This window comes from Eulemur rufifrons, chromosome 18 (genome assembly GCF_041146395.1).
Source record: "Eulemur rufifrons isolate Redbay chromosome 18, OSU_ERuf_1, whole genome shotgun sequence".
NCBI classification, from domain to species: Eukaryota; Metazoa; Chordata; class Mammalia; order Primates; family Lemuridae; genus Eulemur; species Eulemur rufifrons.
In genome coordinates, this window is record NC_091000.1 from 52910878 (window position 1) to 52930832 (window position 19955).

The 19955-nt window shown below is 36.8% G+C and overlaps 1 protein-coding gene across 1 annotated transcript in view; it reads right to left on the reverse strand.

Annotated features, from left to right (window-relative positions):
• Window positions 1-19955, reverse strand: part of CDKAL1 (CDK5 regulatory subunit associated protein 1 like 1) — a 582236-nt gene that overhangs the window by 559300 nt on the left and 2981 nt on the right. Inside the window, exons 2-3 of the mRNA XM_069493178.1 lie at window positions 10215-10389; window positions 8293-8405 (exon numbers count right to left, since the gene is read on the reverse strand). Of these exons, the coding sequence (XP_069349279.1) occupies window positions 8293-8405; window positions 10215-10384 (283 nt within the window). The 5' untranslated portion in view covers window positions 10385-10389. The remainder of the gene's footprint in view (window positions 1-8292; window positions 8406-10214; window positions 10390-19955) is intronic.

Genomic DNA, 19955 nt, shown 5'->3' on the forward strand with positions numbered 1-19955 from the left:
AGGATTAACGAGATGCACAAGTTGCATCCTATGCAAAGGTTTAGCTTTTAGTAAGTGTGAAAGAAATGCAGCAGTGAAGGTAACAAATGTTTGTTCACAGATCAAAACCTCCCACTTTAATGTGCTCCTATGGACAAAGAGGACAATGACCAGATTCTAAGACAAGCTCAGTCAGGGCAACAGAGCAACAAAGGTGTCAAGCAGTAACCAATGACTGAATAATTTCATGTCTGGTCCCAGCATGCATGTTGCAGGCTGATATCAGCACATGATCATGCTGCCTCTGAAAAGGTCAATTTGTCCAATTCTTATATAAATACTGCTAAAATGTTTAGGAAAATAAAACCAATAAATCAGAAAGGATAAAGTGTTAACTAATTTAATGACTTCTTATAATTTTATTAGAAGAACATTTGTAACATGAAATTCACTTTTCATATGTAATAGAGCTGCATTGATCAGGTAATGCAACACTGCCATCTGTTGTCCAATAGCTAAAATTACAACGTCTTTAATCCAAACCCACTATAATTTTAAATTAAAGGCCTTTTAAAAGAGCCAAAGGTCTCATCTATAAAATGTGAGTGGGGGAAAAAAGAAAAAAAAAAAGAGCCAACAGCTTTTTACATGTTCAACTGCCAACATCTCAGAAGTTTTTTTCTCCCCAAAATTAAAAAAGACAATTGAAAGAAATATATTTTTAAATGAAGCTTTCATGGTAACTTATCATCTGCCCATTTTCCTTAAAAAAAAAAAAAAATTAAAGTTAAAACATAGGCTATTTCTAAATGAATTATCAAAAAAATTTTACAAATCTCTAAAGGTAATTTGAATTATTAAGCAATTAAGTAAATGTCAAGTCTCTGAAAATCTGAGTATATTTTGATTTCTCTCATAAAAATTCTAAAATATTAAAAGGAGAAAATATTTTAAATTGTTCAATACCAGAATGCCAGCAATTTTGAAATGACAAGGCATCGTAACAGTTTAGCACTCACTCCACAGCAGTTTATTCACAAAAATACAATTACATGTGAATTGTAATATTTCTCACATGCTACAAAAAGTGTAAACCAGACATGTAAGTGACCTGAAAAGGTCAGGCCAAAAGTTGAACAGGATGAAAAATGACCTTCAAGTTCACAAAGAAAGACAATAGAAAGTGATGAACTTTTCCCACATCTTTACTAGTGGAAAAATTAAGAACAAGAGTTTAAGAACTTTATCAAAATAATTTAATTACCATAAGCATTATTATCTATTACTGGGCATTCATTTTGGACACAATGCCAGGGTAAGAAAAATTAGGACTTGGAATCAAAATATCTTAGAATTCACAAGAGTGAATGAGATTTCTCTTTCCCTTCAAAAGATGAAGATTCTAATACAAGTCCACTCTCAAACATAAGAAAAATACTGCTCAGAAGTTTTTTAAAAAGGTCGATGCTAATTTAATTTGTAAAAATAACACACAACTTAGTACAAAATCAAAACTAGTGCCACTTAGTTTATTAGTTCAAACATAAGTAGTTTTGTGCTTCATAAAATGACAAAAAGAGGAAATTCCTGGGCCAACAATATGAAAAATAACAAACTAAATACTTCTGTGCTCTATTTGAAGGAAAAAAAGCTAAAATGTAGAGATCAGAAAAATCATGCAATCTATTTTGTATCACAGTAATGAAGGGTATTAAACACCCTTTTGAAATACATTAAAACACCTTTCTGAAATGTTATATTCTACTAAAAGCACTGCAAATTTTAAACAAAATTCTCAACATATAGACTTTAAATTGTAGGAACTTGAATAGAGAATCCTATTCAGTCTTTATAAAATAAAATATAATATAATTCCATATGATAGAAAAAGCCATTTCCCCTCCGCCCCCTTCTCAGTCATCTTGGACTCATTTTAAAATAAGGACAACCTCCTTACAAGATCTTATAGGTAAAATAGGTAAATCAGGTAAATTATATGGGTAAATCTAATGTAAATTATACTTGATTAAGGTGTTCAAAATTTATAAGAAAAACCTTGGTCATAATACACAAATTAAGCTATGCAATATCTTTACCACAGTGCTTTTCTTAAGAAATGTATATAGTTGGCTCCATTGACAGTGACATAACATTACTGTACTTCAAGGTGTACTTATCCCTGAGGCCACAAAGGCAACAATGATAGTTTTCCAGAAAGTTACAGCAATTAATTTTATGTATCAATGGACTTCTATGTATCAAATTGTAGCACTTTTAAGACTGTACTATATAAATGGTTCTTCAAGTACACAGTGTGTCCACATCCTTCCAAATGATGGAGTCACTCATTAATACACACACACAGATATATGCATGCAGACAATAGGCCCTACTTAATTCTCTTAGGTTGACTTTCATTGCAATCCTGTTTTATTTAGGAAATCAAGTCTATTCTCTGCAATTTCCACTCTTAAAAATGTATTTTAACCCCCTTCAATTGCTGCTCATCTTCCACAACTTCAACCAAAACATTTTTTACTTTGTCACTATTCCCAGTTTACTTCCATTGACAACAGGAAAATGTGGTGTGAGGAACAAATCTTCTTAATTCCTTCTGAGATCATAAAGGGATTTTTCCTGGCTCAGGCTAGCCATTCCAGAACTCCAAGTATAGGATTCCCAAATTCATTCACCTATAACACCAGGTCTGGCCAAAAAAATAAAAGCTGTCTAGTTCACACATTTACTGTTTCAACACCAATTGTTTATTATACATACCGCAACGCAATGTGCCTAGAGGTCTCATCTGACATTTAGAAATCTCCAAATTACTTTCCCTCCTCAAATCCTAACATTGTTGTTTTATTTTTGTTGTCTGGGCAGATAAAAGGTAGGGAAGCTACCAAACCTATTTAAGACTTCTGGCCGGGCGTGGTGGCTCACGCCTGTAATCCTAGCACTCTGGGAGGCCGAGGTGGGCGGATCCTTTGAGCTCAGGAGTTCGAGACCAGCTTGAGCAAGAGCGAGACCCCATCTCTACTAAAAATAGAAAGAAATTATATGGACAGCTAAAAATATATATAGGAAAAATTAGCCGGGCATGGTGGTGCATGCCTGTAGTCCCAGCTACTCGGGAGGCTGAGACAGGAGAATCCCTTGAGCCCAGGAGTTTGAGGTTGCTGTGAGCTAGGCTGACGCCACGGCACTCACTCTAGCCTGGGCAACAGAGTGAGACTCTGTCTCAAAAAAAAAAAAAAAAAAAAAAAAAGACTTCTATCTCCCCCTCCTTGAAAGCTGAGACTGTTGGAAAGAACTGATAGAATATAGCTCAGTTACCCAATAAGCACTGCCAACTCTCCCACAATTGGTACTTCACTCTTATTTTGTTGGGAGTCACTTTCTGGAAAAATGTTTTCTTCTACTATCCCTATGCTGTCAAATCCTCACACAAAGGCAGCTTTGAATATAATTCTCAACTTCCTACATGAAATAACAGTGGCAAAAACAACTAGAAAAATATTAAACTTAATGAATAATAATCTCAATTCATAAAAATAACCTAATATAAGAATATTTCCACAGTAATCAGGAAGGAAAGGTGAGAGTGAATTACTGGCAAGTTAAAGGAAGTACTTTTAAATAGTGATCTTGAGACTTCAGTTTTGCAGCACATAGAAGATTGTGTGTGTGTGTGTGTGTGTTGTGTGTATAAAGAAGCTTATAAAATTAGCTGGAAATACACATAGTAGGACATTTTACAGATCAACAGATAGAGTTCCAGTTTTAATAACTCTTTCTGCATTTAACTTCTGAGCCTTAGGATAATGCTAACATTCAACTGTATCTATAAGCTGATGGTCACCTCTTGCATTGTAGACACTCTGCACGTGGTCAGAGTAGAATTTATTTTCACTATAATTCCAGGTGGACTTCAGGACTTTAAGATAAAAGGCATCATCACCTTTAGCTACAGAATAAAGAATTTCTGCAAGGAAATCGAGTTACATTAAGAAAAATGTACTTATCCAACACATAACTAAATACCTCATTGTAAATACTTATTACTAATACATATAATTTTAAGTCAAAAACCAAAATGTCAGGATACTGTAAAGTAATTTTTAAAAGCCTCAGTTAAAGTCTTTGTCCTGCCTTTATCTTCAGACACAAGCTATATAAAATTAGCAATAGATACAAAAGTGTTTCACAACCTGTAAGACACTGTATAAATGTAAATAACCATGGTGATGGTGAAGGAGCAAGAAGGCTAGATTACAGAGGTATATGTGAAAGCAAGTTAACAGCCCTGTGCTAAGATAGCTGATGATTCTTTCATTGCATTCCACTAGAGGTTCAAGAAGAATACAAAAATCAGGAGGATTTTTTATGCAGGTTCCACTGGGTGATGACTTTATATTTATGATTAAGGAGGTGGGAATGGACCAGGTACCTCTCTGCTGACGCTGCTATCTATAACTAAAGAAACAGCTTATTTCCAACTCCCATCTCAGCACTGCAATTAATAAACCGAGCATGTTACTGTGGCCCAGACTACAGTGGTATGTATTCTTCCTACACCCTCCAAAAAAAAAAAGCAAAGGGAAAGGCTTCTAATAAGGGTCGTGTATTAAAAAAAAAAAAATCATAAAAGGGAAAAAATTTCAAAACGCTGGGTAGCAAAAATTACTCTAATAAAAACCATTAATATTAGTAAATTTACATCCTGAACTGCCTTGAAAACATCACTCTTGAGAGACTAGAGAGCATAATGCAAAGAGGAGGCTGTGCTGACACACAAACCTGTGTCAGTGTCAGTGTCAGCTCCAGCACATATTAATGGGATGAAGTATAGGTCACGTGTCTTCCTTCTCCCTGTCTCAATCTCCTCACTTTAAAATATGCAGTAACCTCATGCCACAGCCATTTCATTTGATCCTTGCAATAACAATGCCTAACACACAGTAGGCTTTTAACTAATTCAGCTCCCCTACCTAAATATGTGTACAGAAATCCTGATTTCACTTAGAACTAGCCTGCCCAAAACATTGTGTCACCTAAGGGAAGCATTTTTCACACATTTTTCATTTAGTTGTATATTCTGCAGAAGTTGTATTTGGAGGAGTCTACTGCAGAGCTTCCCAAAGAATGAATCTTCTCCCTATCTTAATATATTTTATTATATAAATAAACTCAAGATATGAATGTAAAAATATCATAGTCACCAGTTCTTAAAACTGAGATAAAAAAGCAGAGTTGTTTTTTTTTTTAAAAAAAAGCATAGTTTTAATGTCCTTTAAATTCTACTAATCATTAGTATGTTCCTTGTGTATTCCTTATGAAACATTTCTATATATCAATCAAACATATCCCATTGACCTCAGTCACAAAAATGTAAAGCTACTTCAAATTAAACAGCCAGGACCAGGAAATATGCTATATACTTTGGTCATTCCATTGTAAATTTCCTAAAGCAAATAAATCAGTACGTATTTGTTTCTCCAAAGAGATATTAATTTCCTTAATTCAAATAGAAGATGCCGTATTCTGACTTGACATTATCACAAAGCATTTCTAAAATATAAACTGTAAAAGTTCTTTTAATAAAGCAGGTCCTACTCCTACTTCCCATATATTATAAAAAATGAAAGACCACAAAGAGCTTCAGCATTTAGTAAAACAACTTCTAAGCTTTAATATTGAATATGAAAGCTTTTCCTTTGCCAAAAAATAATAAACTTCTTGTCCTCTGGAATCCATGGCTAGTCCATTTTCTTATCTTCATGCCTCCTAGCATTCTACCCTATAACACATATCATCTTCAGAGAATGTTTGCTGAATGAATAAACTACAAATATACAAAAGAAGCTATCAAGAACTTTAACAGTCCAGCAATTTTTAAATGATTTTTCTGAAACTGTGGGCACCTAATCTAAACATTCTATTCTGACTTGGGTAATTATGAATTGTGAATTAAGCATTCTTTGATGAAACTGTTAAGAGCTGTGAGGTTCTGAAGAAATCCAAAAAGTAAAAGCATCACTGGTCCTCTTTCAGAATTCATTTAGAACTGTTTCCAAATTCAAGCAAGATAAACAAAAAGGCCTATCTTTAACTAAAACAGCATTGTTCAACATCACAGCACATACTTTATTCACAAGATTTGGCCTCAAATGACCTGTGACCATTTCTAACACTAAATGTACTCTCAAGATAGGAAGAGTTGCCATTGATGAGGACACTGAAAATAATTTACCAACATCCCCAAAAGAAATAAACCAAAAACAATAATCAAAGGATTGCTGGAAAAAAAAAAAAAAAAAAACGTAGTCTACTCTACAAAAATTGCTTATTTAAAAAGAACACATTCATGGAATGTATGCATTCAAGTCATATTTCTTTTAAAAAACCATGGTGCCCACAGGGAAAGTTTAATTGCTTCCCATGATACTGATTTAATTATATCATGCATCCACATACCCATGATACAATTAATTGTTCTGAGTTTTAGGGACTAACATCATTTCTCCTCAATAGGTTTCATTATTTGAAACAGAAGCAAGCAGGAGTTATTTTAAAATAGTTTATTTAAAAGATACAAAGCACCTTTTTCCTCAAAATAAAAAGGGTTTGAAAAGAGGCAATGAACAATTAACTGCTCTAAGTCTTTATAAAGTTTCTTTATGGAATAATTATATCCTGGATTCACATAGTTAAAAGTAGCAATTTCAAATATATACACACATAATCTTTTTTCCCCAAATAGTAAAAATATCTATAACTGGTAATTGAGATAGTTTCAATTTCTCTGCATATTATTTTTAATAATCTCTACACATTATACATAATCCATATTTTATATCAATTACACATTTGATTTTAGGGTCTACATTTGATTAACAAAAACATAAATAATTAAATAATAATTGTTATAAACCCCCATTATTCCATAATAATGGAAGATACTACTGGCATAGGCAATCCAGAAATTATTCAAATCATATATCTAATCTAAAGGTAAGATCTAGAGAGATTTCCTTACATGTCTTACAAAAGCTAACATCGTTTATGTTTTCCGGGCCTACAGCACCTAGACTAGTGGTCCTATATTCTGCTGCATGCAAGCTAGGATAGAATTAAAAACTGACTATGAATTTCTAAAGTGAGGACAATCAACAGTAGATAAAATTAATGCAAATATATATCAGTAATATAAGTATATAAAAGTAATACACTACATTAGCAAAAAAATTTTCACATTCAAATAATTGCTTCCTTAATTCTCCCTTAACTATTCTCAAAAAAGAAACCAAAATTAGGTGTGCATAACAAAGCTTAATATTCTTGTATCATGATTGTTATTTTATACAGAAGAATACTGTCATAAGGCCAAACACAAACTGCTAATGGACTAAAATTTAAAATGTATTAGATATTCAACATCAGGTAGGAAAAGTCAACACCTAATTTTTTTGACATTTTAGGACATTATCTTAAAGGCTTTTTTTTTTTTTTTTTCCCCCTCTTTTTGGTGGGGTGCCGAGGCCAGGGCCAGACCGATGGCCCCAGACTATTTTTTTAAGGCTATCTTCTTAGCTAGGCATGGTGGTTAGTGTACCAGTAATAAGATACACTGACATCCTAACCCCCTGACATGACACATTCAGAAGGACAGAAAAACACTTCTGTGCTCTTCCTGCCAAAAATATACAACCTCATTCTAATCATGAGAAAACAGACAAACCCAGGTTGAGGGACATTCTACAAAATAACAAATCATTTTCTTCAGAAGTGTCAAGGTAACGTTGTCTTCAGAAGAAATAATGTTTTCTTTACAAATGGCAAGGTCACAGAAGAACAACTGAGGAACTATCACAGATTGGAGAAGACTAAGGGGACATTAAAACTAAATGTAAGTTCGGACTCTAGATTGGATCCTGGAACAGAAAAAGTTAATGGGAAAATTGGTAAAATTAAAGTAAGATCTATAGTTTAGATAATTGTACTGCACTAATGTTCATTTCCTGGTTTATTAACTAAAATTATGTAAGATATTAATATTAGGGGAAACTGAGTGAAGGGTACACATGAACTCTGTTAATTCTATTTTCACAAAGTCTCAACTTAAAAACAGTTTTTTAAAGTTTTAAAAAATGATATCTATAGTTATCTAGGCAATTATAATAGTCATTGTTTTGCTTTAAAATCAGTAAGTTATGCTAAAATATCCTTTAGTCTCTGAAGCTAGAATACATATCTCCAAAACACTTAACTCTGAAAAATTTAATCAATAAAATACATTACAAATCTCATTACCTGTAATTTTATAGCCATAAGCAGCTAGCTGTCCAGCCATATATTCTCCATCTGAATTATTATGAGAACAACCCCATGTTCGTATCCAAATTCTCTGTATGCCTGGAATTGTGCTGTTAAACAATCAATTTTTTAAAAAGTAAGTCTCATTGATTTTTAGAATAAAAAACACTAGATGATTTCAGGGCACATCACACACACACACACACACACATCACACACACACACATACACACACGCACACATGAACTCACTGCAATCAACTGACAAGCTATCCATTAAATGCACCAACTTAATTCAAAATCTGTTGTTACATCAAAACTCTAAAAATCAAGATAAAATAACCACAAAATTTTAAGACTCTCTACATAAAAAAAAAAAACCTTTTTCTCTGAATTATATTTTAAATTCATATTACTAACTTACTATCACTAAGTTCAACTCCTAGAAAGGTATGTACAAATAAAAATAGCCAAGAAAATGGTTCTAGCAGCAATAGCAAATAAGGAAAAATTACAAATATTTGTTCACAGACTCGTATATACTAGTTACAATCTTTCCTTTAAAACTTAGATATGTAATAAATAACAATCAAAATTAAAAACTATCACCCTAAAGCATTATTATTGAAAGTACTCTATAAAAATAGAGTTGTAAAAAAAAGTAACATTTTTAGGAAGAAAGAAACAAACTTTCAACTTGGATTGTTCTAATAATTTGTAAGTAAACAGAATTTACCTTAAGGACATGTTCAGGACAAATTTGATAAACATTAGTCATTAAACTATAAGCAAATTTAAATTCAGAGATTGTAAAGGCTTAATATTCCAAACAAAATAAGTATCTTAAAACTTTTCAACAATTTACTAGATAAACACAGGCTTATTAACACTATGCAATTACATAATCCTTTCTAGTTAGGCTGTCTTAGAATTTCACTGACTAGAGACCTGCCAAAATAGCATAAGTAGGGCAATAATTTCTTTGTGCCCAAAGCCTTTAGGTATTTGTACTTAATTTGTACCTTTAGGTATTTGTACCTATTTGCACAAATCCATAGGTATTTGTAAATTTGCTAAGAAAAAATCAAATGTCCAAAACAATGTCTCATAAGAATCACAAATTCCAGCCAGTCGTGGTGGCTCACATCTGTAATCCCAGCACTCTTCAAGGCTGAGGTAGGAGGATCACTGGAGGCTCAGGAGTTCGAGACCAGCGTGGGCAATATAGTGAGACCCCATCTCCACAAAAACTTTAAAAAGTTAACCAGGCATGGTGGCACACACCTGAAGTCCTAGCTACTCAGCAGACTGAGGCGGGAGGATCGCTTGAGCCCAGGAGTCTAAGGTTTCAGTGAGCTGTAATTGTGCCACTGCACTCTCACCTGGGCAACAGAGCAAGACCCTGTCTCAAAACAAATAAATAAATCACAACTTCCAATAAAAATTTGGAAGTAACACAATTACATACCAACTACAGTTACATCAAAGAGATTTCCATTGTCCTAGGCCCTGTCTGCAAGGAACATCTAATTTGACATCTTTTTCTTTTTTAACTAATTACCTTGCCAAATTTAAAAACATGAAGGAAAAAAAAAAAAAAGGTTGGGTAGCCCTAATCTAAAAATTTGAAATGCAAATACTCCAAAATCCAAAACTTTTTGAGCACCAAAATGATACTCAGAAGAAATGCTCGTTGGAGGGTTTTGGATTTTCAGATTAGGGATGCTCAACTGGTAAGTACATAATGCAATTATTCCAAAATCAAAAAAATCCGAGATCCAAAACACTTCTGGTCACAAGCATTTCAGTTAAGGGATACTCAGCCTGTACTTCCTGTCAAAAGTTCAAAGATTCTAAAAAACAGATATTATGTATATCCCAGGAATGAAACTGAATATAATTTCAAGGAAAAAAGCTTACCTGTCACTCGGGGGTCTGTTCTCCTCTTGCAAATAGTTTTGGGTATTTCGCCTTCGTACCTTTGGAACAACATGCTTTCTCGAAAAATGCCTATCTTGTGGCTTTGAATCTTCCTGTGACACGATATCTTCTATGTCATCCAGCAGTGTATCACAGGATGCAGAAGGCATCTTCTCTATCACATAAAGAAGTTGTAAATAACACAAGCTTATGAAAATCTGCTTAACATAGCATCACCTATGAAATATTCTCACCAAAGTTGAATCTAATCAAGCCTTTAGATCTAGCTTCGAGTTTACAGAAAATTCATGAGATAAAGAAACACAAGGAAACAATCAGACAAGCCCTATTCATAGTGGGATTCCAAAGTTCAACAGGAACTATTTCTTCAAAGAATTAGTATCATGGAAATAAAAAAGGAGAACTGTTCAAGATTAAAGAAAACTTAAAAGCCTAACAACTAAGTGCAATTTATGTTCTTGATTGGATCTCTGTTCATTCCGCTATAAGACATTTTGGGAATAACTAGGAAGATCAGAATATGAACTGGATATTCGATAATATGAGAATATTACTATAAATCATTATATATAAAATACTATATGGTCAAAAAAATTTTTTTAAAGATGCATATTGATTTAAAAGTAAAATGTCATTATGACTACAATTTACTTTAAAACAGCTCAGAAAAAAATAGAATAAGACAGACGGAAAAACATTTACAACTTTTAAATCTAGAAAATAGGTCTGCTGATATTCAATATCCTATTCTAGTCCGGATCTTCAAAAAGAATTTTTTTTTTTTTTTTTTTTTTTTTGAGACAGAGTCCCTCTCTGCTGCCTGGGACTGGATTGCAGCAGCATCATCATAGCTCACTGCATCCTCAAACTCCTGGACTCAAGCCATCCTCGCATCTCAGCCCCCCAAGTAGCTAGGACTACATATGCACACCACCATGCCCAGCCAATTTTTTTTCCATTTTTTGTAGAGACAGGGTCTCGATATATTGCTCAGGCTGGTCTCAAGCAATCCTCCCACCTTGGGCTCCCAAAGTGCTAGGATTATAGGTATAAGCCACCAAGCCCAGCCCAAAGTTTTTATAATTCAAAAAAGAAAATGTGAACACAGCTTCCAGGAAGACAAAGTAGACATACTTTTCCCTATCCCTTCAGCAAAATACAACTAAAATAAACTGAACATCATTTTTAAAACAAATATAAGATGACCTTGAAAGGTGCAGAGAAGGCAGCAGATGGCTAGGGACCTCGGGACCCAAGGAACATCACAGTGAGTTCCTTGGGTTTTCTTTTGCCTCCTATAACCCAGACTTAGAACTGAAAAGGCCAGCAATCCAGAAATGCCAACAGATGGAGAAAATAAAAGCCCCCAACAAAAACCTGCTTTCACATCAAATAACTAGAAAAAGGCAACTTAGAAAGACAGAAAACTTATAGATACTAACCATTCTACTCCAGCCAAACACACAGGCAGGCAAGCCACAATGGCCAAGTAGGGAGGGAGCCTTGACTTCCACCCTGTCATAAAGCACCCAACACACCCCACCAGAGTAGAATCAGAGAAGGCCAAGGAGGGACCCCGGACATTCAAACCAACCAACCAACCAGTAACAAAGATCCACACGGTCAGTGGAAACCAAACTTACATACAAGTTTAAAATAATTCCTATCAAAATCCCAAAAAGACTTTTTTGGGGACGCAGCTAAGACTATTCTAAAACTTACATGGAAAGGTAAAGGAACTAATATATCTCAAACAATTTTGAAAAGAAAAAGAGTAAAGTAAGAGGAATTGGCCTGATTTTAAGGCTTATTAGATAGCTATAGTAATCGAGACTGTGGTATTGGTGGAGGTACAGAAACACAGATCAAGAAAACAGAACAGAGAACCCAGAAACAGACCCACACAAATATGGCCAACTGATTTTTCACAAAAGTGCAAAAGCAATTCAATGGAGGAAAGGTAGCCTTTTCAACAGTTAGTGCTAGAGCAATTGGATTATTTATGGGTCAAAAAAACAAACCTTGACCTAAGTCTCATATTTTATACAAAAATTCAAAATGGATCACAGACTTAAGTATAACACATAATATTATAAAATTTTTAGAAAAAAATCACAGGAGAAAAATCTTCTGGATCTAGAGCTAGGTAAAGAGTTCCTAGACTTGATACCAAAGCACAATCTATAAAAAGACAAATTGATAAACTGAATGTCAAAATGTATAACCTTTGCTTTGATAAAGACCCTTTGAGAAGATGAAAAGTCAAGTTACAGAGTGGGAGAAAGTACAAAGGACTAGTGTCTAGAACTCAAAACACAACAGTAAAAAAAGAAACGCAATCAGAAAATCGATATAGGACATGAAAAGACATTTCAAGAAGATATACAGAAGGCAAATAAGCACACAGGAAGAGATTTAACATGAGCCACCACAGAAATGGAAGCAAAGTACAATGAGATATCACTACACACCATTAGAATGGCTAAAATTAAAAATAGTGAAAACGTGAAACATCAGCAAGGATGCAGAGAAACTGGATCATTCATACGGTCCCATGGGAACGTAAAATGGTACAGCTACTACAGAAAATAGTCTGACATTTTATTAAAACACTGATCATCCAACTATGATGCAATCTGGCAATTGTATCCCTGGGTATTTATCCAAGAGAAATAAAGACTTACATTAACACAAAAATCTGTACATGAATGTTTATAGCAGCTTTATTCATAACAGCCAAAATCTAGAAATAGCCCAGATGCCCTTCAAAGGGTGAATGGTTAAACAAAGTGTGGTACATACACACCACTCAGCAATAAAGAGGAATGTACTATTGATACATGCATCAACCTGGGTGGATCTCCAGAGAATTATGCTGAGTAAAGTCAATCCTAAAAGGTTATGCACAGTGTGATTACATTTGTATAACAAACTCGAGATGACAAAATTATGGAAAGGGAGAACAGGTTGCCAGGGATTAAAAAGAGGATGGGGTGAGAGGAAAATGGGTATGACTATAAAAGAACAATATGAGGGGTCCTTGTGGTGACAGAAATGTTCTGTATCCTGATTATATCAATGTCAACATCCTGGCCATGACACTGTATTGTACTATATATAGTTTTGCAAGATGTTACCATTGACAGACCTTGGTAAAGTGTACAAGGATCTCTGCATAATTTTTACAACTGCATGTGAATCTGTAATTATGTTAAAATAAAATAATTAAGAAAAAACACTTTCTAGGATAAAAAGACAAAGAAAATATACTGCTGGATACACTTAATGATAGTACTACTACCACTACTGAATCCAGACACAAAGCAAGTCCTTTACAGGGTCATCTCATCAACCATTCACAAGAACTCCATGAGGTAGGTAGTATTATTAGCCTCACTTTAAAGATGAGCAGACTGAAACGCAGAGTAGCAATCTTGCCCAAAGAAGCAAAACGAGGATTCCGTGCCAGATGAGTCCAAGCCCATACGCTGCACAGTACTCTACTGCCTAATGTGTGCCTACTGAATGACCACTGTTCCTCCTCTGAGTCATCTGAACAATGTTAAGGATCTTATATTCTTTCAGTTAGCCTCAAGCCTTTCTGATGAACTTTCCTTCTCTTCATTTACTAGATTCCCATCTTTCCATTCACATCATTCCATTAACAGAGTGGTTTCTAGCCAGGCTCCTTTACTCTGTAATGCATTCTTTACAACCATGACAAATGATGTGCTGTGAATCAGAAAACCTGTGTTCAAATCTCAGCTGGCTTTATGTTGTAAGCAAAAAGATTTGAAATAACCCAAAAGTCAATCAGTAAAGGACTGGTTAACATGCATACCACGTGGTCATGGTGGGATTATCAATCACAGACTTCCCTTTCCCTAGACACAGGAAGGAGCATATGACTTAAGCCTGCCAGAGTAACCCATCCTCTTGGCCACAATGATCCATTCAGAGCAGGTCATGACAAGCCCAGCCAATCAGAATCACTGTGAGACCTAACAGAAGAGATGGCTTCTCTTTTAACTGAAGTGGCTAAGTTGGAAGGACGTCAAATTGGGGATTCCAGGGACCATCTTGCCTGCCACAGGGAGGAAGCCTACCTAAGGCATGCAGCCGAATAAGAGCTAGAAAGATAAAGAGCCCTACTGACATTGTTGGAGCACCTGGATCCAACCAATGCCTGAAGACAGATGCAGCCCTGCTCTGCCCAGTCACGCGAGCCCATACAGCCCCTCTCTGGCTTAAATCAGTACGAGCTGGGTTTTCTGTTCCTGCAAACGAGAGCCCTGGCCAACTCAGCAATTGAGGTAAGGCAAAATGAAGCATGGTAGTCTTTCCCCAACTGGTGCTATTTACCTGAAAAAATGATTCTGTAGCCAAATAAATTTAGGAAATTCTGCCTTCTTCTAGATTCACAATGCACATTATTAAAGACTGAGAAGAACTACAGTAAAGAAACTTTAAATTCATTTAGGAATTTTCTAAAAATCCATTTTTCACAAATCTCCTCTGAGGAAAGATGGGATGGAAAATAGAAGGCCTGAACAACAAAGACCCTCAAATCCCCTCTTACATCCTGCACAGATGGATGACTTCATTCTTTTACCAGAAACTGGTTCTTTGTCCATATCCTGCCTTCCAATCTGTTAAGGAATGAACTGTCCAGGCCGGGTGCGGTGGCTCACGCCTGTAATCCTAGCTCTCTGGGAGGCCGAGGTGGGCGGATCATTTGAGCTCAGGAGTTCGAGACCAGCCTGAGCAAGAGCAAGATCCCATCTCTACTAAAAAATAGAAAGAAATTATATGGACAGCTAAAAATATATATAGAAAAAATTAGCCGGGCATGGTGGTGCATGCCTGTAGTCCCAGCTACTCGGGAGGCTGAGACAGGAGGATCGCTTGAGCTCAGGAGTTTGAGGTTGCCGTGAGCTAGGCTGACGCCACGGCACTCACTCTAGCCTGGGCAACAAAGTGAGACTCTGTCTCAAAAAAATTTTAAAAAATGAATGAACTGTCCACCTCCCTAAGAGAAATCCTTCTACTCTAACCAACTCAAGCACAGAATTCCAGCAATGTTCCCACTTCCTGTATCATCACTACCTCTCTACTTAATCATTGCCATCTAAAAATAGCTATTTCTCCCATTTAAGACATAAAAACAAAAGCAAACACCCCTCTCGACCCCATTTCCTCCTGTTCTGATCTCTACCACATTTCTCTCCTTTAAATAAAAGCTCCTTGCAAGAGGTCTACACGTATAGTCTCCAGTGTCCCCTCCCATTCTCTCACTGAACCAGGCTTCCATCCACACCACTCCACCAAATTGACTGTTATTGAGTCCAGTGACTTCCAAGGATATACACAATAATCAATTCTCAGTCATCTTACCAGACCCCATCTGTAGCATGTGACACTATAAACCCCTTTCCTCATCAAGGCATTTTCTTCACTGGCTTCCAGGAAGCCATACTCTCCTAGTTCTCCTCCTCCCACATTAGCCACTTCTCAAGTCTCCTTTGCTTGTTCCTCCTCATCTCTCCAACTTAACATTAACATTCCCCCATGGCTCTGTTACAGGACTCTTCTCTAGTTTCAGGCACTCCCTAGCTGACCTCATCCAGTCCCATGGCCTCAAAACACCAACCATATGCTTACATAACCAGCTCCACTCCTCCCCTGAACTTTAGACTCATATGTCGAACTGCCGATTCAATACCCTGCTTGAATGTCTAGTAATTATTTCACTTATTGTGAATAATTTCAATTATTGTTTTGACTTTTTAAAAAGTCAAAACAATCTTCCTCTGATAGGAACTTCTAAAAAAAAAAAAAAAAAAATGTCAAAACTGAATTCCTAGGCCGGGCGCGGTGCCTCAAGCCTTTAATCCTAGCACTCTGGGAGGCCAAGGCGGGTGGATCGTTTGAGCTCAGGAGTTCGAGACTAGCCTGAGCAAAGCGAGTCGCCGTCTCTACTAAAAAAATAGAAAGAAATTATCTGGACAACTAAAAATATATAGAAAAAAATTAGCCGGGCATGGTGGCGCATGCCTGTAGTCCCAGCTACTCGGGAGGCTGAGGCAGAAGGAGCCCCTGAGCCCAGGAGTTTGAGGTTGCTGTGAGCTAGCCTGACAGCATGGCACTCTAGCCCAGACTCTGTCTCAAAAATAAATACATAAAAATTAAAAAAAAAAAAAACTGAATTCCTGACCCTCTCACAAATTTCCCATTTCACTTAAAGGTAATCCCAACCTTCTACCTCTACGGTCCCTAACCCCCAGGCTGCAGACCAGTACCGGTCCGTAGCCTGTTAGGAACCAGGCCACACAGCAGAAGGTAAGGGCCGCACAGCAGAAGATAAGCGGCAGGTGAGCAAGTAAAGCTTCATCTGTATTTGCAGCCGCTCCCCATCACTTGCATCACTGCCTGAGCTCCACCTCCTATCAGACCAACAGTGGCATTAGATTCTCACAGGAGCACGAACCCTACTGTAAACTGCACATGCGAGGGATCTAGCTTGCACGCTCTTTATGAGAATCTAATGACCAATGATCTGAGGTGGAGCTGAGGCGGTGATACTAGCATTGGGAAGCAGCTGCACATACAGATTATCATTAGCAGAGAGGTTTGACTGCACAATAAATGTAATGCACTTGAATCATCCTGAAACCATCCTCCCAGCCCACCTTTCCCCGATCTGTGGAAAAACTGTCTTCCATGAAACTAGTCCCTGATGCCAAAAAGGTTGGGGGCTAATGTTCTACCTGCTAGGGCCAAAAATCCTGGCATCATCCCTGACTCCCCTCTTTCCTTCACCATAAATCCAATCCACCAACAAAAGCCTGTTGGCTCTATCATCCAAATATATTCAGAATCTATATGTGACCACACCCACTGTTACATTCTTGGTCCAAACCAACATCAACTCTTGCTTGGATTATTGCAATACGTAGTCTCTCTGCTTCAACTTTAATTCCCCAAGAGCATTTTTAGCACAGAAGTCAGGGATCCCTTTAAAACCCAAGTTCATCTCAAGTTTCTGATCAAACCCTTCCAGTGGTATTCAAGATCAGAGTAAAAAGACAAGCTAAGCAAAGTGGCTAGTGCCTATAGTCCTAGCCTCTGGGGAGGCAGAGGTAGGAGGATTGCTTGAGCCCAGGAGTTCCAGACTGCAGTGAGCTGTGATTATGCCACCTGGGCAACCTAGCAAGACACCAGCTCTTTAAAACAACAACAAAAAAGTCAAAATTGCTACAAAAATCTGCAAGGACATCAACAATTCTGTTACCTCTTTGACTTCATTTCCTACCACTCTCCTCTCTCTCCCCATTCAGTCACACAGGCTTCCTTGTTATTTCTACTCACCAGGCACTCATTTCACAGTCTTATTCTTGCCTGGAATGCTCTTATTCAAGACACCTGAATGACTCACTCACTCAAGCCCTTCAGGACTTTGCTTAAATGTCATGAGAGGACTTTCTGAGCAACCCCCACCTCACTCCCCCACACGCTTCCTATTCCCTTTCCCTGCCTGTTTTTTAGCTACAGCACTTTATCACCTGCTTACATATTTATTTGTTTTCGTTTTTTACTGTTTATCTCTTTCTACTAAAACATATACCCCATGAGGGTAAAGGTTTGTGTGTGCTTTGTTAACTGCTTTATCCCAGGTGCTTAAGAACTATGTCTAGCATATTGTAGATTCTCAATAAATACTTTTTAATGTAGCTGGGCACGGTGGCACACACCTGTGGTCCCAGCTACTCAGGAGGCTAAGGCAGGATTGCTCAAGCCCAGGAGTTTGAGGCTACAGTGAGCTATGATCACAACATGGCACTCCTGTCTGGGTGACAAAATGACACCCTGTCTCTAAAAATAAACATTTTTTAATGTAGGTTACACAGTCTAACAAGATATGGATATAGATACTCTGAAGATGCCAAATCAGTTTCTGACTCAGGGGCCTTCAAACTTGCTATGCCTCTGCCGGAATATCAGCCCCCGGATATTTGTATTAATATGTCTTGCTGTCCACTTATGCACTCAAATAACACCTCCTCAAGGAGGCCTTTCCTAATCACCCTATCTAAAATAACCACCTTGCCCAAGCATGTTTCATTTTTCTTCATAGCACTTACCTGACACCATATTTATTACTGCATGTGTCTTTCTCATTACAATGTAAGTTCCACAAGCACAAAGACATCATTCTCTTTTTCAGTACTATCTCTGCAACACCTGTGATGATGCCTAGCACACAGCAGACACACAGTATTTACTGACTATATGAATGAATACAATGCTTAAGTTGAATTTAGTCTTCCTATAACATAGGAGGAAATTCTTACATTGGGTGGAGAGTTGAAGTAAATGCCTAACCCCTAGGATTTCTTCTATCACTATTATTCTATCAAAAAATTGAGAAAGGCTAAGACTAGGTAATATCTTTGAATGTTACTAAGGAACTACTGAAGAATTATGAATAACTGAATAACATTAAAAGCCATTTTTTTTAATTACACAATTTTTACATCCCATACCCAACTGGGTATAGATCCACTGAAGAGAAACAGAATGGAATAAGAGGATGACAGGAGTCCACTGCAGTAAACATACCCTATCACTACAGAGTTAGGAAAGTAGAGAAGGTTGCTAAGCTCTTTATTTTACAGAACTGAAGTCCAGAGAAGCAAAAGGATGTGTACACTGATAGAGACAGAATTAGAACCTAGGCCTCTTCTCAATACCATGCTCTTTCCACTACGGCCCTGCCTCACTGGCAAAGCACAAACAATGCAAGAGTCTAATATGAAACAAAGAAGTAAACACATCCCAGAAAACAATGGGCAAAGGAAAAACAGGCAATTCACTTAAGAAATACAAACAGCCAATAAAAATAGGAAAGAATGCTCAACCACACTAATAGCAAACATTGAAATGAGTTATTTTTCAACTACCTCACTGATAAAAGACTGACAAAAACCCTACTGTTGGCTGGGCAAGGTGGCTCATGCCTGTAATCCTGGCACTCTGGGAGGCCGAGGCGGGCAGATTGTTTGAGCTCAGGAGTTCGAGACAAGCCTGAGCAAGAGCGAGACCCTGTCTCTACTAAAAATAGAAAGAATTATATGGACAGCTAAAAATATATATAGAAAAATGAGCCGGGTATGGTGGCACATGCCTGTAGTCCCAGCTACTCGGAAGCTGAGGCAGGAGGATTGCTTGAGCCCAGGAGTTTGAGGTTGCTGTGAGCCAGGCTGATGCCACGGCACTCTAGCCTGGGCAACAGAGTGAGATTCTGTCAAAAAAAAAAAAAAAAACACGCTACTGTTAGCTGAAAGCATGATAAAACTGGTATGCCCTTTCTGGAGGGCAATCTGCCAATACATATCAAACTTTAACACATGTATATCCTTTGACCCAACAATTCCATTTCTAGAAATTCCCTCCAGGGAGACAAACAAGACAAATATAATGCAGAGGTTCCTAAACTTAGCTGCATATCATAAACACCTAAACAATCTCACTCATCACTATTAATAAAGTTTTTACTTCGAACACATTGGGAGAGGGAATTATTTAGCCTTCAGAAATATTTAAATAAGTTATAAAAAGAGAAGTTTGAAAATAAAAGGAAAACAAGATAGTTAAATGGAGCAAAAGGATCACATAAAATGTATTCCCAAAGGTAGAGAAAATCAAGTTTGATAAAGGGAA